Raw genomic sequence first — 26181 nt, forward strand, 5'->3', positions numbered from 1 at the left:
AGTAAGTGTTGCAACCATGCCTCTACTCCTTTTGCCCAGTTCCTCTCAGTCTATGGTCCAATTAGGCTGATACCTCATTTTCTCTAGTTCCAATTATTGGAAACTCTCTTTTATATCAAATTCGGTTACTAAATTCTACAATTGGTTTCTACTATTCAAAAATTTCAATTCAACCAAATTAGCACGAGGAGGAGGAAGGGCCGTTTACCTTATTTTCCCCTGAGGGGTGCTGGATCGCCAGTTTGGAAAGCGGATCTGGTAGCCACAATGGAGAGAATTGGCTTGAAGGTCAGTGCAGCTGGCTGGACTTAAAACTAAACTAAATGCTCGCACTGCCGCAGTCCTGTGCTGAGGAAGGCCGTTATGAAGCAGAGACTTGGGGGGGAGAGTCAGCCAGCCACTGCTCTGCATCGTGCAGATTGCCTAGCTGCAATTAGCACTGAGGGGGTTTTCAGACATTGGCCACCATTGCTGGGCGCTCTGAGGAAGAGTTAACAAAGGCAATTGAGCGTAAGTGACTGGCGCCATTCTTCAAGGCCGTTCCTGGCCGGTGTTCTGTGATTTGGGTGACCAATTTGGGAGCATTCTGTGGCAGTAAGGATCTACTTAAAACAAGGCTTGCCGCCAATTTATTTATTTGCCAGAATGCCGAGTGGCCATTTTGGGGATGACTATGCAGAGGTCATTTTCTTTGCAGTGAGGCTGACAAATTTAAACGGACCCTCTTTTTTACTGCAGACTCGCAACTCACATTGCCATCCCCCTTTCTGTGAACTATGTTATTGAAGTGGTGCAGGAGTAAACCTGGGGGAGATATGGCAGCGGCTAAGGGGGCACCATTGGATGTAGCCACTAATAGGCTGCAGGTTGAGCCTCAGGAGACAATGAGGCCTACTACCAGGGCCACCTCTACCATCACCCCAGCTGCTCAGCACCAATCCAGAGCAGCATTAAGAGATGAGCAGTGCAGTGCAGAGAAGCGAGTGGCCCGGGCTGAACGTCAACTAGCAGCCCAAAGGGAAAGCAGATTTGACAAATGCAAGGACTTATCCCAGACAATGTTTGCTAAAATGGCCATGAACAAAGAAGAGGTTCCTGCTTCTCCTATATTCCTAGAGATAGTAAACAACCAGTGGACTCACCTTGGAAATTTTCCAAACCCGGGAGGGAGTGACAGCCGCTATTACAACCTAGATCAAGGGTTTTCCCAAGCACTTCAGGTTCCCTTGGTTGATACCCTAGTTGCAGCCCTGTCTTCTTCTGCCACAGTGGCCTCTTTAGACATTGCAGACAAGCTGAAGCCTGAGGATAAAAAATCTGAACTCTTCTTACGGAAGGGGTTCCAGCTTCAGCATGGGCCATTAAATCAGCAGCGGCTGCCTCTTTCTTTAATAGAACTACGTTTTTATGGTTGCAGCAATTGCAGGAGCGCATATCACCTGAAGACGCTCATGCACTGAAAGATCTTAATAAGATTATCGCTGCAACACAATTCTCTGCAGATGCTACCCTTGATGCTGTCAAGTTCGCTTCTTGAGCGTTGTCTGCTTCCGTGGCTTCCAGGCACCTCTTCTGGTTCAGGAACTGGCAAGCAGATAGCAAATCTAAGTTCCATCTAGCGTCTGCGCCTTATGCGGGAGGATCTCTTTTTGGCAACTTCTTGGAGCCCATTTTGATTGAAAACAAGGAGAAAAAGAAAGTGCTCCCCATTCCGAACAAGCGACAGGAGAACTGGCCGGCTCCCTACCACAGACGATCCTCCTTCCGTCCCAGTCAGCCTTATTACCAATAGAACAGGTACTATAACTCTGGGGTGGATCGATTCCAGAATAGAAATTATTTCCCTGACAGGAACAGAAACCAGGGCCAATCCAAATGGCCTTTTCGTGGGGGAGGTGGTGATCCCTTCTGCAGAGAATAATCCCACACTTCCTATAGGCGGCCGCCTGTATCACTTTGCATCACAATGGGGACGCATAACGACTGACGCTTGGGTCCTTTCAACTGTACAACAGGGACTCAGATTAGAATCTCTGTCCTCCGCTCCAAATTTCTTTAGGTCCTTCTCTTCTTCTCGGAACCCTGTAAGGTGCAATCTTATATGGCTTGCAATTTGACACTTACTGGAAATTCGGGCAATAGAGCCGGTTCTATTGAAAGAGCAAGGGTTGGGTTTTTATTCCAACCTTTTTATAGTTCCTAAGAGTTCAGGAGTGGGACAGCGTGATCCTGGATCTGAAATGTCTCAACAGATATATCATCTACAGACATTTTAAAATGGCCTCATTGAGGTCTATATTATAAGGAATCAGGCAACGAGACTATATGGCCTCTATAGACTTCACTGAAGCATATCTGCACATCCCGGTTTTGCCTTCCCACCATAGGTACCTCAGCCAGTTACGAATCCATCTGGTGGTGATGCTGTCCAACCCACATTCTTCTACTTTATCTAGTAGTAGGTTATGGTCTACCTTATCAGTTGCCTTACTGAAGTCCAAGTAAACTATATCAACGACATTTCTCTGGTCCACTAATTTTGTCACTTTATCAAAGAATGCAATAAGATCCTTCCTAAAATTAATACTCCCTTTCATAGGACGCAGGAGGTAGTATTACCCAACTTCTGTCCGGCTCCTTCCACACAAGGGAGCATCTCTGGCATAGGCTGGATGTCTGTAGGGCTCTGCACATTTACCTCAGATGAACGGTCTCATTTTGAAGGTCAGAGGAGTTGCTGGTGGCCTTTCAACCAACCACGCAAGGTGCTAGAGTATCCCCGAACACAATAGGAAGATGGTTGAGGAAGGCTATCTCCTTGGCTTATGGAGCCAAGGGCAAGGTTCCACCTCACGGTATTACTTACTTACTTACTTACTTATTTATTTATTTAATCGATTTATAGCCCGCCCAATCCCGGAGGACTCCGGGCGGCTTACATCGAAGAAAGAATAATAATAATAAAATGACAATAAAAACATGTTACTGGACATTTTACTCACAATGCAGCCACCACGGCGGCATGGGCGACTAGAGCGCCTTTTAAAGATATCTGTAGGACTGCATCTTGGACATCCCTACTTCTTTTATACGACAGTACAGACTAAACGCTTATGCATCAGCTGAAGTGTCCTTTGGACATAGAGTGGTGCAGCAGATAATGGCTCCTACAGCTGCTATAGATTCATAACTTCTTCCCCACCCTATGGACATTAGCTTGGGTACATCCCTATGGTAGCACCTCCCGCTCTCCATCATGAAGAATGAACATTGGTACTTACCTGAGCGTCGATTCTAATGATGGGGACTGGAGGTGCTACCTCCCACCCTATTAGTCATAGCGGCCTGTCCTGGGAGGGGGTACCCTTGTGAAGTCTATTACAGATCATTACTCCATGCGACCTCAAGGAACTGGGCAAAAGGAGTAGAGGCGTGGCTGCAACACTTTCTCTCAGTTTATGGACCAATCAGGATTGATGATAGCCTGATGGTAGCACCTCTTGTCCCCATCATTAGAATCGATGTTCAGGTAAGTACCAACGTTCGTTTACAAGCTTTTCAGTTTGTAAAGTAAATGTACTTAGCAATCTATTTGCTTAACAACCTCCTCCCAATTTGGTCACTAAATGAGGACTATCTGCATGAAATAGAACATACAAAATGCTATTTAACTGTAGCAGCCTTTTAATACCAAATATTGTCTTGTTATATTTTGGAATAAATGCTATCCGGATGCATAGATAGATGGATAGATGGAATATATTACAGTAAAGAAGTCATGATCATAAGTTCATAAGAACCTCAAGCTCCTTTGGCTTAGACAAATAGTTTTATTAAGAATTATATCTATATGAATTAATAGCTCCCGCTTCAGTTAAAAGCTAACATAACAATGAAGAATATTACAGCACTCTTAATATTACAATGAACTCAATGAAACAGTGCTCTAGGTAGAAAAATGGAGCAGAAAAATCTTTCCTCAAATGATGAAATGTACTAATTAAAGAAACAAACCAAATAGCTATAAATTCAAGCCAAACAAAACTGTCTAGTTTTTACTTAACGTATAATTTAGTTTATAGAATTTGCCAAATAAAGTGTGATACATTTAAAATTGGATTAAATACATCCAGAGGAAATGAGACCTATTGTTAACTAGTATTCATGACAACATAAAACCTAGGAAGTAAAAAATAAGCTGGTGGTACCTATATAGTGAAAGGAGTTTTTAGTATTTAGACACATTTTGAAATGAAATATTTTTAATTAAAAGACAGATTGAAACAGTCCAATGTGGACCTTTACTCTTCGAAACTAAATTAATCTTGTAGGCACTTATTATTTAAGTTAGAGCTTCCAGGTTCATATAGGATGCCAAAAAATATTTACAGCTAACTTCGTGTTTGAGAAAATCAAATGGATACTAAAATCTTGGATTTATTTATTATGTTCTATAATCCAAGGAAGAAATTATTTTAAAGAAACAGATAAATTCTGTAAATATATTTAAATAAGGCTGGAACTGTATTTTTAGACTAAGGTGCAGATGTAATTCTTGACTGCTACAGTTGCTGAAAAGTACAATTAATATTATTGCTCTTTGTGCATTTAATGTTTTTCATTCTGTCACATTAAACACTGCAATGTGTCAGTGACTTTGGTGAGATTATAGGTGTCGCATCTAAATCTGGAAGCAAGTAAAGAATTTAGCACAGTTACATCTATTATTGAAAGCAGTTGAGACATCTCAGGGTTTTTTCTTCTTCTCCCCTACCTTGCTCTGAAGGAAAATGAAAGTATATGAAAAATACTATCCTTCTTCCTCGTATTATTCACTATAACATTATTAACTATATTTCTCCATGCCTCTCACTGTTTCCATATCCATACACTGCTTCATATATTGCCTTTATTCTTTAAAATGCTCACTACTCTGAAAGTATCTTCAATTTGGTTCTTTCATGATTTCTTCTGATTCACTCACTTTTCTTTCATATATTTGTTTTACAATTCAAATCTCTTTTATTCACTAATGACACTGTATCTGTGTGTAAGTTTTGATTATTAAAGTAATGCCGAATGCAAACTAAAAGAAGAAAGAAAAAAGGAGAATGAATAAAAAGTGAAAGAAAAATTATATATATATAAACGCAAAAACACTCATGCAGGAATCATGAAATCTTCAGAACTGTAAAGCCTACAAACTTGAAATTTGGCACGTATGTTCCTCTTGGTTTCTAGGTGCTCAGTAACAAAGGATTTTTTGAAATGACCATCAGAGCATTTAGTATTTCATATATTATTATTAACTTTCTCTGATGCTCATGAATTAGACGTTCTACTCCCCCTTCCCAAACTGAAAACCTGGAAGTGGCAGTGGCCAGTGCTTGACTCATCCAGCCTGCTGCCTGGGAGTTTGGAGAGAAGCCTGAGGAAGAGAAGGTAGTAGAGGATTCTATGGGGCAGGCCTGAAGGAGAGAAGGGGATAGGATAGGGGAGCTTTCTGTGGGGAAAATCCTTCCCAAGACCTCACTTGTCCTGGCAGCACCCAAGTGATAGCAGCTGAGCGAGGGAAGGAGGAATTCTGGGAGTTGAAGTCCACAAGTCTTAAAGCTGTCAAGTCTGAAGACCCCTGGGATTTTTTTTCTAAAGGGTTAGGGGTGCAAGGGTCTTGTAACTTGACAGCTTTAAGTCCTGCATACTTCAAATGCCAGAGTTCCTGAGCCAACATGACTGGAGGAGGAATTCTGGGAGTTGAAGTCCACAAGTCTTAAAGCTGTCAAGTTTGAACACCCCTGGGTTTTTTTTCTAAAGGGTTAGGAGTGCAAGGGTCTTGTAATTTGACAGCTTTAAGACTTGTGTGCCGGAGTTCCTGAGCCAACATTTTGGTTGCTAAGCAAGAGCGTTGTTAAGTGAGTGTCACCACATTTTACAAGTTGGCCACGCCCACCTGGTCACATGATTGCCAAACCACTCTCACCGAGTCCCATGACCGCCAAGCCATTCTCACCCAGTAACACGACTGCCGAGCCACTCCCACAAAACAGGCCACACCTACAGAATAGGTTCTAAAATTTTTTTGAAACCCACCACTGCTCTCCACCCCCTTAAATGTTACAATTATTTTTTTATTCCATATTTCATCTCTGATATAAACAAATACCTAGAGCCGAGGTGGCGCAGTGGTTAGAGCCGAGGTGGCGCAGTGGTTAGAGTGCAGTACTGCAGCCACTTCAGCTGACTGTTAGCTGCAGTTTGGCGGTTCAAATGTCACCGGCTCAAGGTTGACTCAGCCTTCCATCCTTCCGAGGTGGGTAAAATGAGGACCCAGACTGTGGGGGCAATTTGCTGACTCTGTAAACCGCTTAGAGAGGGCTGAAAGCCCTATGAAGCGGTATATAAGTCTAACTGCTATTGCTAGACCTGTGATGGCGAACCTATGGCACACGTGCCATAGGTGGCACATGGAGCCATTTCTGAGGGCACACGAGGCGTTGCCCTGTCAGCTCCAGCACGCATGCGCGCACTGGCCAGCTGATTTTCAATCTTGATTTTTCGCCCTCCAGAGGCTTTAGGGAAGCTTCCTGAAGCTTCCAGAGGGAGAAAAAGGGCCCAACGGGCAATCAGAAGTCTGCTCCCAAATTTCCGGTTTGAGTGTTGGGCTGTTTTTCACCCTCTCCAGGCTCCTAGAAAGCCTCTGGAGCCTGGGGAGGGGAAAGAACAGACCTATTGGGCTCACCGGAAGTTGGAAGTTGGGATATTTGTGGCCTCCGAAGGGCCTCTGGGAGGGGCTGGGGAGGCTGTTTTTACCCTCCCCAGGCTCCAAGAAAGCCATGTGTGCATGAGCAGGGCAGCGGGGGAGGGGGGTCTCACACACACACATGCGCTGGCGGCACGGCATGGGGGGCTTTAAATTATGGGGGTGGGCACACAAGCGCGTATGCAAGCTTTGTGCACCCGATGCGAAAAAGGTTCGCCATCACTGACCTAGAACGTATTTTCTGCCCTTGTATCAGCGGAAAGTCTATAAAGGGTTGCCTAAAGTAGCAATAGTTAGTTTGGTCTATTAAGACACCAGGCTAAAAATTAGGAGCCTTAGGCATGAAAGGCATCTGTATGTCTTTGGGCTTCTCAGGACAACTCTCCTCACTAGATTGTTGTGGGGAAAATGAGGAGGAAAGTGTATTATGTGTATTTGCTGCTTTGAATTATTTATAAAAATAAGAGTTATAAAAATAACAAAGTTGAGATAAAAATAAGTAATTTGTTGTTCAAGACTGAATGCAAACTCACCCAGCATTTTCAAACTTATTGTTCTGAAAGTTTCTAATAGCGTTGAAGTTCAGATAGTCATCAGTTAATGCTGCTTTTTCAGTAAACATTCAAAGTTATGACAGTGCTGAACAAGTGGTGGTTACAACTAGTTTAGGAAGTTTCAGCTAGCATACCCATGATCATGTGATTGCCTTTTGGGCGCCAACTGGCTTGCCCGTACAATGGTTGCTGAACCCATAGTCACATAGCCTTCCCAGAGCACTGGGTACCGTTCCGGTATGGTGCTCTGGAGGGCTCCCCCGCCAGTGCTCCTTACCTGTCCTTTAAACTTAGCCTTCGGCGCTTACACACATGGCACATACAGCACCTGCGCAACGCTCCGCCGAGCAGCTGGAGCATCGCGGAGGCTTGCGGAGGCGTCACTGGAAGGTAAGACACATGCGCACACTGTGCATTCATGTGGAGGACGCCGGGTCCCATTGCAACCGTACCTGTTGCAATAGGATCTGGAACCCACCACTGATTTGCTGATTATAAATGTAACTCACTGAATTCTTCCCTTCATTTTTTCAAACTTTAATTTTAGTCTTTCATTTCCTGGCATATATGTCCATCAACACCATTCCACAAGATAAGACTTCCTTCAATTGGATCTATTATTTCTCTTTACAGATATACAACAATTCTGTTTATTTTATTTTATTTGTTAATCTTGTTTACCATTTATTTCTCTTACATCCCATTGGTCAAGCAAGGCTTTCATGTTGTTTAATAATATAAGTAGTGTAACATTTTAAACACTAAACTCTAAAGTAAAGGCATGTCAGCAGTTAAAATACTTACAAGCTGCTTAAATATATTCAACTAAAAATCCAGATCAGTTGAATCTGATTTGTAGGGCTGACACACACATGCACATACATAGAGAAACACATGCTTACTGTTAAAATTTTGTTCCTACAGGTACTGCAATGGCTGCTGTAGTCTTATTGCAAAATGAGTCACCTTATTGTTCTCTGATAACCAGCAGCACAACCATGAATACAGGTAATTACTTTTTTAGTAAATGAAATTTAGCAGATAGAGCCAGTTGCGGATAATAATAGGGATGAGATATTGAATTTATCTAAACTCTGAATGCAGATCTGAAGCAGATTGTTTCAAGTAGATTTTATAGTTCCATCAGTTGAAATAGGATTCAGGTAAAGAATCAAATAAAAGCCATAAACAGATTTTATGAATAATTTGTCACTACTAAACCGTGCCAATATTGCTACAACCTTTCACCTTTGTTTTAGGATTCATGGGAGGAAGGTAATGGAATCAAGTGGTAAGTCTATAGTGGAAGTATTATTTCTAAGCATATAACAGCCTTATGCAATACAACTCCTGTTGTTGTTTTATCTTCATAATTCAGTTTTCTATGAAGGTATTGCAAATCATAATTCCTATTTTTATTCTTCCTGAAGAAAAATATTCCCTACAAGATGAATAAACTGTTTCATCAAATGTAGTCTACCATTGTTCATGCCAAAGGAAGCCTGGTGCACTGGCTCTCTGCTTTGTCTTGCATGGATGAAACTGTTTATGTAGGAGAAGACATTGAGCTAAGTCTCATTAATTTGCCCTGCACGAAACTGGCTAAACTGCCTCATGTGTTCCTCCATTGGGTAAAGCAGGACAACTGAAGGCCACAGCTCTTGTAGCTGGTCCAAACTTGACAATGGAAATGGAGTTGTGAATGGCCATAATTTTAGAACTTTTTTACCCAATTTGAATGTTTTTGTTTGTAGTAATGCCATGCAGGGCAGGCTAGACCTACACAACTTAAGACGTGAAAGGTCCAGATTGATATATTAAAAATAATCATGGGGCACAAAGGAACAGATTGCATGCCAGTCAATCGTTTGGCAAATATCTCATGTACATATCTTTCACTTCTGCTGATATTATCTCTTAATTGCACTGTTTTCTGAGTATTAAAAAGTTATTATTTTAGTTGTATGTGAGAAGAAAAAAAACCCAATGTGTTAACATCACAGGTTTCCCAATATATTTCTTAGCTATTTAGCTTGTTTGGTTTTTTTGCTTCATATATTTTTAAACTTGATATCAGGTTGTAAAATGAGCAACTGCGTCAGAAGGAATAGTAAATTAATTCTATGTATTAAAAGGTTAATACTGACAATAGAGGAGAACAAATATTCATTGTTACAAATTGTAATTCTGATTCATCTTTGGCAGAAGCTTTTAAGATCATTGAAGATTTTTACAAATAATATAATCTCTTTGTATTCACACAGATTTCCTATGACAGCTAAAAAATAAATTGGAGAACTAAGGATAATCTATGCTTATACGTGTTCTCTTGTCTCAGGCTTAGTTTTACAAAATAATCATCATTTTAAAATTCATTTAAACCAAATTTGTTTCTTTGCTAGTCCAAATATAGTAGTAATTTCAGATTTATTATTTATTTCATGCAATACATTCTTTCTTTGCGTAATCAAGAATGATAAATTGAACATTATGCAAAGAAAAAATGTATTGCATGAACATATTCTTTAGATATCCAGGAAGATAATATCTAAATGCAACTTGTCTCAAAAAGGTTAATAAATTATTCTGCTTGTTTAGGTTTATTGCTTCATATTCTTTGCAGAAAATGACCAGTAATTGCCATCTCATTAAAGTTGTTATCTAACTCCCACATGGTAATTTTGTGGAATGTTATTGTATGCATGAAAACAATACCTTTTATTTTTGGTTATGAATTAAATTAATAGGTTGAATGCCAGCTAAAAGTCATATTGTATTCATTACAAATACTAAATGAAACAAAATGACATGGGAGTGAAGATGTGAATTTCTAAGTGATATTAATAACAACGTCATATGGCACTATAAAAATTGCCAGATTAGCATGGTGGTGCCATAGACTCAAAAGGGTTACAAGATTTATGACTTAGCTGATGCTGTTTGGTCCTTAACTCAATATTTTTAATAATTTTGATTCATACTAACATGAACTAATAGGTTCTGTAGCTTTTGAAGTGAACTGCTTATTTATGGAGCATTAGCTGTGGTACAAATGTCTTCATTTTATACATTACAAACATTATGTTAATATCTGATCCAAGACATTTTGTTGTCTGATGTAAAAACTCCAAAAAATGTCTGTCATGTTGAAGTGACAATCTTAATCCAGACTAGTCTATTTTTTTGAGGAATAAGAAATAATTAAGTTACAGTATGGTCTAATCCACTTATGTTGTTCTTTAAGCATTACTGCCTCTGATATTTATGTTTTCTGTACACCCTCAATAAATTGTGCTTTCATACAATTTGGAACCTCTTCATAGCAGAGTCCCTATAAATTAGGAGCAGACCATTCTGTGTCTGCCCCGAGTCTTCTATTTATAGTTTTCGATGAAAAGTCCTTTTAAGCTGCAGTCTACAATTAGAACAACTGTACAGTATATATTTATCTATTTTGCCACTGAATATTTTACATGACTGCTGAAACCCAAAATGTATTTTTTACATTTACTTTTTACTTTTTTAAAAATAAAATAAAGCCTGATTCTATTTATAATTTGAGAGATTGATTTGACTCCCAAAGGAGTAGGCTAATTTCCTTTGTCATATCTTTCAATAAATAAGGCTAGGAGGCAGTGCTATAGAATTTATTTTTCCTTTTTTCCTTTTGACTTCATTTTTGTCATTTACTTATATAGATGCTTTGTGAGTCCTATGTATCTTACACTGCAGGATTGGGGGAGGGGGAGGATGACAGGTAAAATCACTCACCCAGAAGATAGATAGTGGAGGTGAGAACTACCAAACTACTTCACTAAGTCAGGAGGGAGAAATAGAGCATGCAGAACCAAGAAGTCTTACAAAGGAAGCTTGGGGATTTTTACCCTATGAGTTCAACCCAATTTTGCCGTTACAATTGTGAATAATGCCATAATTCCTGTTCAACACAGGCATTTGTGAGCTAATATCTCAAAGATTCTGAACCTTTAAAATCCTTGTCTATAAAGATTAATCACAACTTTCCAGTCCTTAATACTTTGTACCTAAATGCATTAAATCTGCTTATTGAGTAGGCTCATTGCAATTGGTAGGTGGGGCAGTTGTAAAGATTGAATTTTGCAATATCCATTCTGATTCTTAATAGTTTGTTCCGCACTGATGTTCTGACAGGAGCACATTATTTGGGGTATTGTTTAACTTATGGATCAGGTTTTAGATAAAGAAAAAAATAAGCACTCAATTTCTAGTTGACAGCATGATTACATTTCTAGAAATAACTGATATAGTTTCACATTTTAAAACTTGGGTAGTATGTAATATTTGTCATTGAGGTATACTTAAAAGATCAGTTTCTTCAGAAGAGTGGCAGTAGTTTTTAAAGAATATAGGCAGAAATTGAAATGAAATCATAGGACTATTATTCCATGAAGTGTATAATTTTAAATAGCACATTTTAGTTGTAGGTCTTTTTGCATGGTGGTCTATGTAACCTAGAAACAATAGCTAGGAATTCTTTTTGGTATTAAGTGCTTCTGGATATTGACAGAACTACTTTGTTTACTTTGCTGCTCCATCAACCAGCAATAATTTATTCTATTACGTATTTCACAAGACAGCAGAAATACTGCTTGTGTATTGCATTTTGTTACTGCTGATTAAATATATGTGAATGATTGACTGGATAGTCTTTCAAACCCTACTCTGTCTTTGTAAACCCTTAATGGTAGTGCTAAAAGCAAGAAGTATGATAATTGCTTTGCTTACAAAATAAGCTCATGACACAATTTGGGGAGGAGAAAAGTTTATTCAGTTATAAATGTTTCTGCTTTCATTTTACAGTCATAACTAAGTTGCTTTTGTCTATATTTACTTCTTTATTAACTTGAGATTACTTGAAGGATGCAAAGTTCTAAGAGGTCTTCTGAAGAATAGGCTGTACCTTGTGATGCTAAATTCAGTTCTTCAAATTCCAGGATTCATTTCTGTTCATAGAAAATATTTTCAGAATTCCTGGTCCAGTTCAGAATTACCTGCTTTGAGTGATTCTAATTCTCATCAGTAGTAGAACAATTTGTTCTGCAAAAAAAGAAAAAAGAAAAATAAATGTATATAGAATTTAGTTGCCAAAAGGCGTAGCTGCCATCAGTGAGTTCATTGTTCGTTTCTATGGAGACAGCAGCCTATTCTGAATGGCTGTTAGATCTTACAGAAAGATGCATGACTCTGTATAAGTTCAGTACTGAGCAAGTGAGCTTTCTCATTCAGCTTCATCCTCTGGCATATCTTAAGTGCAGCAAATAGAGGGTAACCATGCAAGGATCACCCAGGAGGCGTTTGGCAGTGAATCTTTTTAGCAAGTTTTTTCAGGGCCGGAGACATTCTTCTTCTGATCCTCTCTTCCAAGTGCTTCAGAGGCGACGGAGCTCAGTTGTAGAGGTCCTCTCGACTTCTACACATAGGGTTATGGTGGCTATTTCCTCTGTAAGCCCTGAAGAGCTGAATGCTGCTTTCCATGAAAGAAGAAGTAAAGTATTGGCATTTTTATCATTCTAATCTTAATTCTGATCTTTTTTTATAACTAATCATTTTAAGTTGATCACATCACTTAATTAATAAAATACTACTGTATCACTTTTAATCTTACTGTTTGTTTATAATATGAACAAAGATAACAGCTGTTATTAAATGTTTCTAGCTCATGAGATGATCCTTCCTGTATTAAGGAAATACTACATAAACAGACATCAAGAAAGAAAAGTCTTATTTCTTTATAAATGTTATTTTTGGATTTAGTTTACCTTTTTATGTTTGTTTTTCAGAATTGATTTTTGTTGGAAACTTTTATTTTGTCTTGTCATTGGGTTACAGGAAGATCTAGACGTCCAACTGCAAAATATACAAAAGTTGGAGAACGCCTTCGTCATGTTATTCCTGGTCATATGCAGTGTTCTATGGCATGTGGTGGCCGTGCTTGCAAATATGAAAACCCAGCTCGGTGGAGTGAACAAGAACAGGCTGTTAAAGGATTATATTCCTCCTGGTAATATACAGTATTCATTCATGATACATTTTTAAAAATGTTAACTTTTAAATATCGTATGAAGCAGTTCGTAACTCTGTTGAACTAATTTGCAAAAAAATATGCTTAGTATTAAATTATACAGTCAGTGAAAGAAAACAGCTTGATAAAGATCAAGAAGTGTTTCAGAAATGCTGGACAGTTTATATATAATATCTGTGTGTCCATTAGCTTAATGCTTGAAACATTTATATGCTAAAACTGTTGGCTAGATTCAAACAAAGGTCAATTGTTTTCATCTAGGCATTAATCATACTGAATGCATTCTACTGATGTCAACAGAAACTAAATTCAACCTAATCCAATATGTTTTAAGATGAAACATGGATTTCATTATGGATATCTTTATTATAGACTTAAATGTAACTAAGATTCAAATGTATTGATCAGGTAATTGAACTGAAATGTCAAATTAAAAAACCCAACTGAATATAATGAAAGCATTGTCAAGATGTGTGGGATCATTTTATAAACTTTTTAAAAGATTACTGAAGAAAAAAATGTTTTATACATAGATAAAAAACTAGAGTGGTGTTAGCTCTGTTTTTATATCTTGTCATCTTAATAGCATTCTGTTATGTAAGTATTTATTAAACAAAGATCAAAAGCATTTCATGGTTTGAAAGCACAGCATATAAAATGTTATCATTAATTTGCTAAAACAATTAAACATGAGAAATACCTGAGACATATTTTTACTCCTATTTTTTATGTCTTCTTCCATCATCTCTTCAGGGTAACAGATAACATACTGGCTATGTCTCGACCCTCCACAGATCTTATTGGAAGATATAATATTATTGAACAGTTCCAAAGGTAAAAGAAATTGGTAACAAATTACTAAACTTCTTAGAGAATGAAGCTCATCTCCCCCCCTTCCCTGCATTGCTCAGATCATTTGTAGCATTTTATTCTGAAATAAGAATAATAACATGGGATGCGGGTGGAAAAGACTCTGAAAGGAGTCATTGAAAGGACGCATTGTTCAATAATGCATCATCTTTTTCTTTGCCTAAGATGTGACATAAAAACAGTAATTAACCTTCAGCGTCCCGGGGAACATGCTAGCTGTGGGAATCCACTGGAACAAGAAAGTGGTTTCACCTATCTTCCTGAAGCCTTCATGGAGGCGGGAAGTAAGTTTGCTCCTGCTGCTGCTGTTCCTGGTTAATTATAAAGTGTGTTGCTTGCAGGCTGTTTCTGCCACCTACTTCTAAAGTTAAAAGCAGCGAGTTGAGGAATGTTTATTGATGAAAAAATAACATACAGTAACATACAACTAATGAAGATGTAGAAAAAGAGAGGGCGGCTATCACAAATGACTTGACATGGAATTGACAGCTAAATTATGAAAGTTGCACCTGGTAATATCTGTAACATTACTAGCAATTATTCACCAAAAAATTACACAGATTACACAGGACAATAGGCATATATTCACTGGCAGTAATTCCGTGTGTGTGTGTGTGTGTGTGTGTGTGTGTGTGTGTGTGTATGAGAGAGAGAGAGAGAGAGAGAGAGAGAGAGAGAGAGAGAGAGAGAGAGAGAGATTGTGTTACAGATGCATACATATCTATCTACTTAATTAGCATCTCTTTCACAAAAAGAGTTTTCCACACTGTCCAAACAAATAATTGTGTTTGATTATTTTGAAAAGGATGTAATTAATTGAAGAATACTGAGTGTGTATTTTTATATACTATCTAAATGCATGTACACCTACATAGAGAGAGACATTCCTCCTTCATTGTAGGTTTTATGTTTCTAAAGGAAAAATCCTGCTGAATTTAGACTGTAAGATTGGAAAAATTTAAATTTAAATGAACATTCCACAATGTGGGAAGATAATTCATTCTCTTCTACTGCTGATCTTAGGAATGTCATTAGGATATATCTGTGGGTGCACGGTTTTCTAATTATAATGTTCTAAATTTTTTTTCTAGTTTATTTTTATAACTTTGGATGGAAGGACTATGGTGTAGCATCTCTCACTACTATCCTCGATATGGTAAAAGTGATGACTTTTGCCTTACAGGAAGGGCGAGTAGCTATTCATTGTCATGCGGGACTTGGCAGAACAGGTACAAATATGCAACAACTAGTTTAATTAAAATGTATTTTTCTAAAATTCAATATTGAACTTTATGCATTGTACGGGATGCATTGCAAAGTCTGCACAAATTGCAGATACTCCTCAACTTACAACCATGTACCCTCCTTCCCTGAAATAAGACCTCCCTGGATAATAAGCCCAATTGGGCTTTTGAGCGCGTGTGCTAAAATAAGCCCTCCCCCAAAAATAAACCCTCCCCGAAAATATTGCAACACAGCAGCAGACATGAGGTGACCACACTCGCCACCTCCTGCACCTCAAAAATAATAAGATCTCCCTGAAAATAAGGCCAAGCGCTTATTTCAAATGTCAAAAGAAAATAAGATCCTGTCTTATTTTCGGGGAAACACGGTATTTAGTGACTGTTCAAAGTTATGATGCCACTGAAAAAAGTGGCTTATGACCATTTTTCACATGACCGTTGCAGCAACCCCATGGTCCTGTGATCAAAATTCAGATGCTTGGCAGCTAGCATGTGTTTATGATGGTTACAGTGTCCCGGGGTCATATGGTCACCTTTGCTGACCTTCTGACAAGCACAGGGGGAACCAGATTCACTTAACAACCATGTTATAATTTAACAATTGCAAATATTCATTTAACAACCGTAGCAAGAAAGGTCATAAAATGTGGCAAAACTCCCCATTTAAGTAACTCTCTTGCTTAGCAATGAAAATTTTGTGCTCAATCCTGGTTGTAGGTCAAGGGCTGCCTGTATTTGATTGCTGGCATTTCTTGGATTTTTTTCTTTGAAAGTGGTCCATGCCTCTAAACTGCTTTTTGAGTTCAAAGAAGAAATTGAGAATTAAGCATGAGAGAATCTATAAACATTTAAGACAAATCTTAGTTTTCAACTGTATTTCCTTTGACATTATTTCAAAAGAAAACAGAACTTTGGAGTAGAGAATTTAGCTACTTTAAAAATATTATTCAAAGGAATAGGAATTATTTAATGCCCTTAAATAGAAATGCAAACTATGAATGCCTTCTCTCTCTCTCTCTCTGGATACCTACCATTTGGAAATACTTGTTTGGCTATTTTCTCACTTCCACTTCTGAAGCAGAGAAAACATTTGCAGGAAAGCTTAACATAGCCTTCTTTGACCTTATTTTCTCAGCAAATAAAATGTTACGCTTCAAAACTCTTTTCCCATCTGATTTTGTGTGCAATTTATTCATAAAATCAGCTGGTTTAATGTACAAGTTTCAATATATAATGTTTGTTTATATAATGTTCATGTTTAATTTTTTAAATACTTTAAGTAGTGTGTGTGTATAGAAGTATAAACACACACATATCTAGAGAGAGAGAAAGTATGTAATCTTAAGTCTTACAGTTGATGATAATTTATATACTGATAGATAACAGTTTGCTGTGATGTAAACAGCATCTAGGTTGTTTTCTGAGTTTATCATTGTTTTGTTTTTGACTTTACCTGAACTTGGAGAGTAATCTATTTTTATGTATCACTTTCTAGGTGTCTTAATAGCTTGTTACTTAGTTTTTGCAACAAGAATGACTGCAGACCAAGCAATCCTTTTTGTAAGAGCAAAAAGGCCTAATTCTATTCAGACTAGAGGACAGTTGTTGTGTGTAAGGGAGTTTTCACAGTTCTTAATTCCGCTCAGAAATGTTTTTGCCACCTGCGAGCCGAAAGCACATGCAGTGACTCTTTCCCAGTACTTGATCAGGCAGCGGCATTTGTTGCATGGATATGAAAGCAGACATCTCAAATATGTGCCAAAACTTATCCATCTTGTTTGCAAATTGCTCTTGGATTTGGTTGAAAACCGACAGGTGATAGAGGAAGAATTAATAGATATGCCAGACCTGTCAGCTGAAATTGAGGAGACCGTTTCTCAGTTAGCTTCTACGGAGCTTGATAAGGAGTTAAGAAGACAAGACAGTAGTACTTCGGAGCCATTCTCTCTCTCAGGATCAAATCCTCTTCATCCCAGGGAACACGATTGTGATCCTCTTTGCAAATCGAGGACTGCTGATCACTTTTTGTCTCTTAGCCGTTCCAAAAGGCGCCTTAGCTATAGTGAAACAGATTTAAGAAAATTTGCATTTATCGCTGAGCAAGGAGAAACACTATGGTCAGTGCCTGTACAAGCGCCACTCTGCAACAAATCTAACCCACCAAGCAAGGTGAACGACTGCCAGCCTCTTCATATTGAGCTAAACCAAGAAGTCTTAATTCGTAACACGTTTACTTTCTCAACTCAGGGAAAATTTAATCCAGGAAAAAATGAAGACGACTCTTCTGCCTGCCATAGATCTAGACATACAAAAAGAGTACTGCGTAGTAAAACCTTTTCTTCAGGCCTTTCATATCATCAGAAAGAAAAAGAGGAGGATGAGGAAGAAGAAGAAGAGGAGCTAAAAGCACTGAACTATAATTTTGTGAGAAAGGATATTTATGGTAGACGAATATCATCTGAAGATTCAGAAAGTGGGACTTATGATATCAGAGATCTTTCGGACGCAATCCCCCATATCATTGTGCAATCAGAATTAACTCAAGAGGCACGAAGAATTTTGGCAGCCAAAGCTCTGGCAAGTCTGAATGAATTTATGGAAGCAGAAGAAGTGAAGTCTAAAGTAGAAATGTGGCAGGTATTTCATTTTCTAATATTTTCAGTAATATTGTCAGAGATGTGTACATTAGATAAACATGGAAAGAATGTTCCTGGTTAGGAGTAGTTGAGATCTTCTATTTCCTAAGCTTCAGGGATGAGAAGTGAACAGCCAGCCATCTTGTGTGTGTGTGTGTGTGTTTTCCTTTCAAATAGGAACTAGGGAGTGCAGCCTAAAATTAAAACATACACGAAGGAACCAAATATTATGTACTCTCTCCTCCAACTTTTTAAATAAATGCAATGTAAATTAAAGGTAAAACTGAACTTTGTGATGCAAACAGTTTTTCCTTAAATGCCAGTGTGGGGACAATGTATGTATATGGGAAAGAGTTGGGAAAATGTTCTGCATTACCCTTCTTTGTCTCCTGATTGTCTTGTATAAAAGCCTGGAGAATAGAGAGATTAGGATATAGACTTGGCACTAGAGCATGAACAATTTTACGGGGACACTAACTGTGCATTCTTGAAAGACTCCCACTGGCACTTTTACTGTCTAAAGAAAACAAAAAGAAACTATTTTGCTTGGAGTGATTTACTTTCTGGTGAAGCAATTGCTATATGATACTAAGATATTTGCTCTATATTAAGAAAGGGTTAAGCATTGATTCTCTGACAGAAAACAAAAACTCCCTCTTTCTATAGTCTCATTTTCTTGGCACACAGATTGGGAATATATAAGCCATACTTCAGGTGTTGGTTTATGATCTTAATCACCTGAAGGAAGGCAAGAGACTGTCTGAAGCAAGAAGCCTGTACTGTATAGGGTTTCTAATATATTAGAACAAACATGGAGAAGAATTAGGCATACAACAGATGTTGTCTCCAGAATGCCTTTTTTCGGGAATACAATTGTCTGAATAGTGAGAGATTGGGCAGGTGAAAAACTAGTAAATATTAACCTACTCTCTTCTTTGTCATAGTTATGATGTTATAGAAGAAAGTGCTTCCCGCAGTTGTTTTTGCCAAGAAATAATGCAGTTCTGTCTTAAAATATGCAATTAATAGAACATTTATTTAAATGTTTTTTTTCTTTTGTTAGAAAGAACTGAATAGTCAAAATGGAGCCTGGGATAAAATATGTGCTGAGAGGGATCCTTTTATTCTCAGTAATTTGATGTGGTCTTGGATAGAGCAACTTAAAGAACCTCTTCTAACCAAAAATGATGTTGATGTGTTAGCAAAAAATAACACAGATTTTCAAGAAGCATTCAAATTACTAGAAAAGGTAAATAACATATGTATCTGTTCACATTTCTTGATCAACAAAAGATTCTTGCTGCTTTCATGAGAACAATGAAAGCAACTGCACCATTCCAACATATCCTGTTAACCTGGAAGTTCTTCTTCTTTTGCACGTGTGATGAGTGTTGTGACTTATGCAAAAAGTGGCAGGTTTGCATTGTGATGTTATGATGTTGCTTTTGTCAGCCCAGATGAAGCAGCTTTCATATTTTCCCTGCTTCTTTACAGTATGTGAAAAATGAGTGATTTATTCATGTGTTTGTATCTATTTATCAGCCCAGCTTTCAGTAGCAGAAATGAGCTGCATTGAATAAAAGTACAATATATACTTGCTTTAGCTAACATTTAAAACCAATTGAAATATAGCAGCAATTGAATGCCCTGTTGCAGAATGAATGGGAAGTAATTTATTCTGCTGATTAAATTTTTAATAGATCTATAGTGAGGTCTTCTATTTTAGATAACTGGTATTTGTTTCTAAGTTGTATCTTTCTCATTATGTTAGTGACACCTCTGGCTAATTATATCATTTTTTATCATATATTTCTTCAAAGGTAGTTTTGACATCTCTTTCAAGCATTTTTGTGCAGAAAAATTGAAAATAGATTTGTTCTTAATTTTGTATGAATGATGATCAAGCATTTATATTTGTTTCTTTGACTTAATGTTTTCTCTGACCTTTATTTCCTGGTAGAATTCTTCTTCTCTTTTAGTAAAATATAATGATAGATTGAGAGGTAGTTGGTCTAGTGGTTATGGCCCTGGAGTAGGAACGGGAAAATCTAAATTAAATCCTGATTTATGCACAGAAGCCAGCAATATGACTTTGGGCCTGTCCTCTGTCAACTCTAGGAAGAAGACATGGTATACCACTTACAAAACTTTATAGACTTTCCATTTGATTGCCAGGAGTCAAATCTGATTTGAAGGCAAAGTAGAGGGTGGAGAAGGGACATGGAATCCATCTAGATGATCTTGGCTAGTCACAATCTCTTTCTATGATGGATGGATGGATGGAGTAGGACAGGACAGGATAGATATAGCTATATTGATATGAATGTAGGAAGTCCTCATGTAATGATTGCCTTGTATTCACAGTTCAATGGTGATTAAAAATTACAGTGGTAATTTTTATAATTGGTTTTTATAATTGGTTTTTATAATTGGTTATAAAAAATTACCATTGTAATTTTTTATAACCAATTTGTAAAATTTAAAAATTTGTAAAAAATTTGTAAAATTTTTTTGAATAAAAACCCAACCAGTTTTTTTACAACCAATTTTCACATTTCCGACCATCACAGCAAAATGATAATTGAAGTAAGATCATAGTCATAGTTTCACTTAGAGATTTAATGAACAAATTGCTGGTCCCAATTATTGTTGCTAAAGGTTTACCTGTATGAGACATATTCAGAGAACTCATTACTGCATATTCTATGTCTACTATACGTCTTTTTGTTTGTACTGTTAGCTAAAATTGTAGGAGGTATGGGCTGGAAGAACTGAATAATTCTTTCTAATTTATTAGGTGGCAATACTATTGGGGCGCTTTTAGAAGAAATGTTACTTTTTGCTTATTGCAAGATTTTTCTGTGATCAGATATATTTTTAAATATTGAGGGATTGCCCACTTAACAGAGATTTTCAATAGTAGTGTTTTGGATAAAGCTCATAGTAACAGTAACATATAAAAAGGGCGCCTCTTTGTATGCTCCCAAATGGTTGCTTTCTGTTCCTTCAGCAAAGGAGTTAAAAAGCATTTCTTTAAATGTTCATTTTAAGCTTCTAGTAATAGATTATCAGTGTCCTTTAATTATAATCTTACTGATTTTAAATCCTAATATCTTGATGACATTTGTGGAAAGGAGTTATATACATTTTAACAAATTTAAGTAAATACATTTCCTGCTAGTGACAATTAAATATCAGGTATGCTTAAATGAACAGAATTACGTTCTCCAAACTTGCTAACTTTTTGTGAATGGAAGGGCTCTTGTGAATCAAGATCAGAAGGAAGAGGTGATATGATTCTTTCTCTTCAAACCTTCTCTCCTGGTCGACTCTCTTCCCTCACATTTTCAAATGGTAATTGGAGTCAGGAGTTCTCCCCTTACATTTTTCATCCAATGATAACTGTAAATCACAGCTTGCATCCAAAGGGTCATCTCCAAAGGACTTCCATCTTGCTTAACTTGGGTTGAATTGTATCCTATTTGTTTTCAGAGTTGCTCTCTAATAATACCTAACAGCCTGATTTATGCTTCCTCAGGGAAAATATCACACCATATTGTGTATCTTAAACTGTGTGGTGAATTTGCAGACAATACCAACAGATGTGGAAGAGCTGCTTCTTAATCGTGCCATTAAAGCATTCACCAAGGCAAGTAGCATATGATTGTGGCCTTTTGTTATAAATACATCAGCGGCTGCTGATCAGCCTACAGTGCTTTCCATAATCCTGATAATAAAGTATTCCAACAGATATTTCTTTCCAGGAACTTGAATTGTCTCCTTGTACTGAGACCAATTTATAAGTGGTTCCTTGTCTATTCAAGTCCATGGAATAATGAGAATGCAGCTTCCTATGGAGTTTACCTTATAGCTTATTAATTATAGCAATTTATGTAAAACTTTGAGTAACGGAGTTATTGAATCTTGGATCATTTTCAGTCTGAGGACAGGTTTATGAGAAGAGGAAAGAACTCTATGATTTGATCTTCCACACTGGGGCCATTGTCTTAATATCTGAAACATTTGTAAACAGTGTACAAAGTATAGACAAACATTTCTGGACACATTGCATTTGGGGTCTTGCATTTACCTCAACAAAACATATCAGTGGCTATAGTTCAACACAATCCTGTATAACCATTCTTTCTAATACACCGGATTGTCAATTTCATTTTTTCCTTATTTTTATTTATCATCTGTTACAATATGTTGAATTTTGTTTGCAAAGTTATTTTTGCAACCAATTTCCATGCATTTTTGTAAATTTCTACATATTTTAAAATATTTCCTTCTACAATTTTTAGGCAGATTTGTATACACATGACAAGTGTCTTGCAAAATTTGGAAAGATGCAGATATTGAAAGATTAAATTCCAGTTTGGGTATTAATTCAGAAATACAAGCAAAACATACTTTACCTCTATTTCGGACAGATGCACCTATAATCTCTCTCACATCTACAGTCATGATTTATTTAGAGAGAAGAGGTGGCCATCTGTTTTCTGTCAGTAAACCTGGGACTGGGCTAAAGCTTGAAGAGACAGATTGGTGCAGTGGTTAAGGTGCTGGCCTAGAAATAAGGAAACTGTGAGTTCTAGTCCCACCTTAGACATGAAAGTCATACGGATGACCTTGGGCCAGTCCATCTCTTAGCCTGATCCACCAAAGGGCTTTTGTTGAGGGAGAAATAGGAATAATGAGTATTAGGTATGTTCATTCCTTGGGGTATTTATAAAGTAATAAGCATAAGTATAATCTTTATTGTCATTGTACTTAAATACAATGAAATTGGTTTTAACCTCACTGGTGCAAAATTATAACAGAAACGAAAAAAGAAAGAAAAAGAAAAAAAACTAGTGTGTGCATGGAGTGATTGTGGTTGTATTTAAAAGTCTCACAGCCCAAGGATAGAAACTATCTTTAAACCTGTTTGCTTGGCTGGCTATACTTTGATGTCTTCTGCCTGATGGTAGAAGTACAAAGAGACACTGACCAGGATGTGAATCATCTCTGAGTATCTTCCTTACTCTGCTAAAGCAGCGAGATCTAGCGATGTCATCCAGTGGTGTCAGGCCAATCAATGGTTTCTTGTTCTGAATTGATCACTCTCTGTAGTGCCTTCCTGTCCACAGCTGTTAAACCAGCATACCATATTGTAATACAATATGTGAGGACACTTTCTAAGGTGGACTGATAGAAAGAGGTCATCAGCCGTTGTTCCACCTGACTTTTTCGCAGGACTCTAAGGAAATGAAGTCTCTGTTGGGCCTTTCCAATCACCAGAGACATATTGATTTTCCAGGTGAGATCTTGACTAATAAGCACTCCCAAGAATTTAAAAGAGGAAAGCCTCTCCACACAGTTTCCCTCGATATACAGTGGGGCAGGTTCCTCTCCGTGCTTCCGGAAATCTAGCACCATCTCTTTTGTCTTACTAGTAATTTAGATGTAAGTTGTTTCTTGAGCATCATGCGGATACCTTCTGGACTTCTTCCCTGTATGCTGATTCCAGTTATGAGACCCAGCACTGTTGTGTCGTCTGCAAACTTTATTATGATGTTGGATGGATCAGAGGATATGTAATCATATGTATACAGCAAGTACAGGTATGGGCTGAGCACACAGTCCTGAGGGAAGCCTGTGCTGAGCTTTAATATGGAAGATGTAAAGGACTCAACCCTTACTGTTTGTGGACGATCTGTCAGGAAGTCTTTGACCCATTCACAAGTGAGGGGAGGGAAATTCAGATCAACTTTTCAATGAGAATTCCTGGTAAGATGGTGTTAAAGGCCGAGCTTATAGTCTAAAAAGCATTTCGACATAATTCCCAAATTTCTCAAGGTGGCTCAGTGCAATATGTAGAGCAGTGGTGATGGCATCCCCTGTCGACCTGTTCAATAAACAAACTGGTATTGATCAAAATTTGGTGGAAGACAGGATCTGAGGTGTTGTAGGACCAGTCTCTCAAAGCACTTCATCACTATAGACGTCAGTGCAATGGGTCTCTAGTCATTCAAGCTTTTTATGGCTGCTTTCTTCGGAACTGGGATAATTGTGGCTGTTTCAAGCATGATGGGACTCTAGCCTGTTGCAGGGAGAGGTTAAAAATCCTTGTCAGGACACCGGTTAATTGGTCAGCACAGGTTTTTACCACTTTCCCCAACAGTCTGTCTGGACCTGCAGCTTTGTTGGGATTTACAGCCTTCAGCTCAGCTCTCACTTGATGTTCATCCTGGGTGAATGGCTAGAGGTCAGAGGCCTTTGGGCTAGAGCCACAGAGACTGATATTTTGACTTCAAAGTGGGTAAAGAAGCTGTTTAGCTCCTCTACTAGCAGGGCATTAGCATTGGCTATTTTTTTTGTATTGCCCTTATAGTTGGTTAGGTGTTGTAGCCCCTGCCACACCTGTCTTAAATTATTATCTTCCAGATACGTCTCTACCTTTTGTTTGTATTTCTGTTTAGCCGCCTTAATGCCTCTTCTCAAGTTTGCCCTGGCTTCATTGTATTTGTCTTCGTTTCCTGCCTTGAAGGTGGAGTTTCGGGCTCTCAGAAGTGATTGTACCTCTGCTGACATCCAGGGTTTATGATTACTGTAAACTCTGATGTGTTTATTCGTTGTTACATTGTCTGTGCATGTTTTCATGTATGATAGTACAGTGTCAGTGAATTCTTGCAGCTCCAAATGTTCAAATATACTCCACTCAGTAGTCTCAAAGCAGTCCTGCAACTGGTAAAGTGCTACCTCCGGCTAGATTTTGACAGTTTTCAAGACTGGGCGTATCCTTTTCCTAAGGGGGATATACTTTGGGCACAGTAGCAGAGAAATGTGGTCAGACGTACCCAGATGGCAGAGGGGGGTTGCTCTATATGCCTGTCTTAAGTTTGAATACATATAGTCTAGAGTATTATTACCTCTGGTGGTACACTGCACATACTATGCAAACTTAGGGAGAACAGACTTTAGACTTGCTTCATTAAAATCCCCAGCCACGATAAAAAGCGCCCTCAGGGTAAGTTTGCTGCTGCCTCTCGATGGCGTCATGTAATTTAGAGAGCGCTGCGCTAACATTTGCATCAGGTGGAATACAGAAAGCAGTGATAACAAAACAGAAATCTCTCTAGGTAGGTAAAATGGCCGACAAATGACAGTTAAGAATTTCACATCTGCAGAACAGTGAGTATAAGCAACTCTACTGTTAGTACACCAGTTATTATAATAAAGGCGACATTCAAATAAATAAATAATACAATAAAAAGTTTCATCTTTCTCAGCAGTATGTTTCACTTCTGGGGAAAATTATTAACAGTGGCTATAAGTTGTTTGTATAGAGTCCAAAGTTTCAGTGAGCTGAAAGAATTTATATTATCTCACTCTATCACATCCAGGTTGTCTTTCTACAAATGGAATCTAAGGAAAGAATAGCGCTGGAAGCAAATTCATATGTGTACTTCAGTCATCATTACTTTTTATTTTGATATAACACAGATTTTTTTTTTCATTATTTTTTTCACATATGACAAGAGTCAGAATAGATTTATTAAAAATATACAAAATTGTAGAACTAACACATTTTCCCTTGTGTACAGAAACCAATTGCTCCTGCTTAGTTGTAAGAAAAATAAAATAAAGCGCAGTATATGTCTCATTAACATTTGCTTTGATAAAGCGTAGAATAGCTGAAAGAAAACAGTAACCTACTAGAACTTTGAATAATTAATTCAGAAATATTTGTAGCTGAGATTGCAGATTTAGGCAGAGTGTTTGTCCTCTGAGCTTGGTGTTGGCTCCTGGATGTTTCATTACCAAACTAGGTAACATCTTTAGTGGGGTTTTGGATAAAGTGTCTTGTCCTGGGTTCAGGACAAGAAGACTGATTGAGTCACAAGACTGATTGAATCACAGTGTATAAACACAAGACCTATATAAGCAAACAAGACACTTCACCCAAAACCCGCTGAAGATGTTACCTAGTTTGGTAATGAAACTTCCGGGAGCCAAGCAGCCAGCAAGCTCAGAGGACAAACCTCTGCATAAAACCCTGATGTTTCTTATG

General features: G+C 37.8%; 1 protein-coding gene across 5 annotated transcripts in view; it reads left to right on the top strand.

Annotated features, from left to right (window-relative positions):
• The window catches only part of PTPDC1 (protein tyrosine phosphatase domain containing 1), a 53728-nt gene that overhangs the window by 26099 nt on the left and 1448 nt on the right, over positions 1–26181 (top strand). Inside the window, exons 1-9 of one of the 5 annotated variants that reach the window (XM_014056998.2) lie at positions 8257–8322; positions 8574–8605; positions 13183–13354; positions 14129–14209; positions 14411–14529; positions 15337–15474; positions 16985–18126; positions 19189–19374; positions 21664–21774. In XM_014056998.2, the coding sequence (XP_013912473.2) occupies positions 8593–8605; positions 13183–13354; positions 14129–14209; positions 14411–14529; positions 15337–15474; positions 16985–18126; positions 19189–19374; positions 21664–21774 (1962 nt within the window). In that variant the 5' untranslated portion in view covers positions 8257–8322; positions 8574–8592. Of the gene's footprint in view, positions 1–8238; positions 8323–8573; positions 8606–8631; positions 12839–13182; positions 13355–14128; positions 14210–14410; positions 14530–15336; positions 15475–16984; positions 18127–19188; positions 19375–21663; positions 21775–26181 lie in introns of those variants that run through there. The other 4 variants (XM_087709080.1, XM_014056994.2, XM_014056995.2 and 1 more) reach the window with 4 other exon arrangements.

The sequence above is a fragment of the Thamnophis sirtalis genome, unplaced genomic scaffold (assembly GCF_051295495.1).
Source record: "Thamnophis sirtalis isolate CommonGarterSnake01/CBP01778 unplaced genomic scaffold, rThaSir2_p1.2 scaffold_3, whole genome shotgun sequence".
In the NCBI taxonomy this organism is placed as follows: domain Eukaryota; kingdom Metazoa; phylum Chordata; class Lepidosauria; order Squamata; family Natricidae; genus Thamnophis; species Thamnophis sirtalis.